General features: G+C 52.7%; 1 protein-coding gene across 1 annotated transcript in view; it reads right to left on the bottom strand.

The window, feature by feature from the left end:
- Nucleotides 1–395, bottom strand: part of LOC102675372 — a 46721-nt gene that overhangs the window by 10522 nt on the left and 35804 nt on the right. The window contains 1 exon segment of the mRNA XM_031511098.1: nt 1–205. This exon segment is cut by the window's left edge and continues 15 nt beyond it. Within this exon segment, the coding sequence (XP_031366958.1) occupies nt 1–205 (205 nt within the window).

Below are 395 nucleotides of genomic sequence, written 5' to 3'. Positions count from 1 at the left end.
TCACTTCCTCGTCAGCCTTCTCCGGTTTCGGTTTGCTGTCGGTCTCGTCGTCGGACGCGGCTATGGGCTCGCCACGTTCGAATCTCTCTTTGATGGAACGAGCGTGGGTCGAGTGTTGGATCTCCTCCGCCGCATTGATCTTCGTCACGCGCTCGCTTCCGGCTACCGCTTGCTGATACATCTCCTTCATTTTACCCTGTTTGCCCTGCAACCGAGATAGAGAGAGAGAGAGGAAAAGAGAGATCTACGCTCCAGCCTTAGCTCCGTTTCAGTTATAGTTATAGAAGCGAAAACGCTTCTTTGATCTTCGATTCGAAAGAGAGAGAGAGAGAGAGAGGGGGGATCCGTCCATCCTCGTTCGAGGATGATGCGATAAGTCCGTAGAGTAGAGTAGG

This window comes from Apis dorsata, unplaced genomic scaffold (assembly GCF_000469605.1).
Source record: "Apis dorsata unplaced genomic scaffold, Apis dorsata 1.3 scaffold_292, whole genome shotgun sequence".
NCBI classification, from domain to species: Eukaryota; Metazoa; Arthropoda; class Insecta; order Hymenoptera; family Apidae; genus Apis; species Apis dorsata.
The sequence above is the reverse complement of the archived record's forward strand: the minus strand, read 5'-3'. Positions and strand labels throughout refer to the sequence as shown.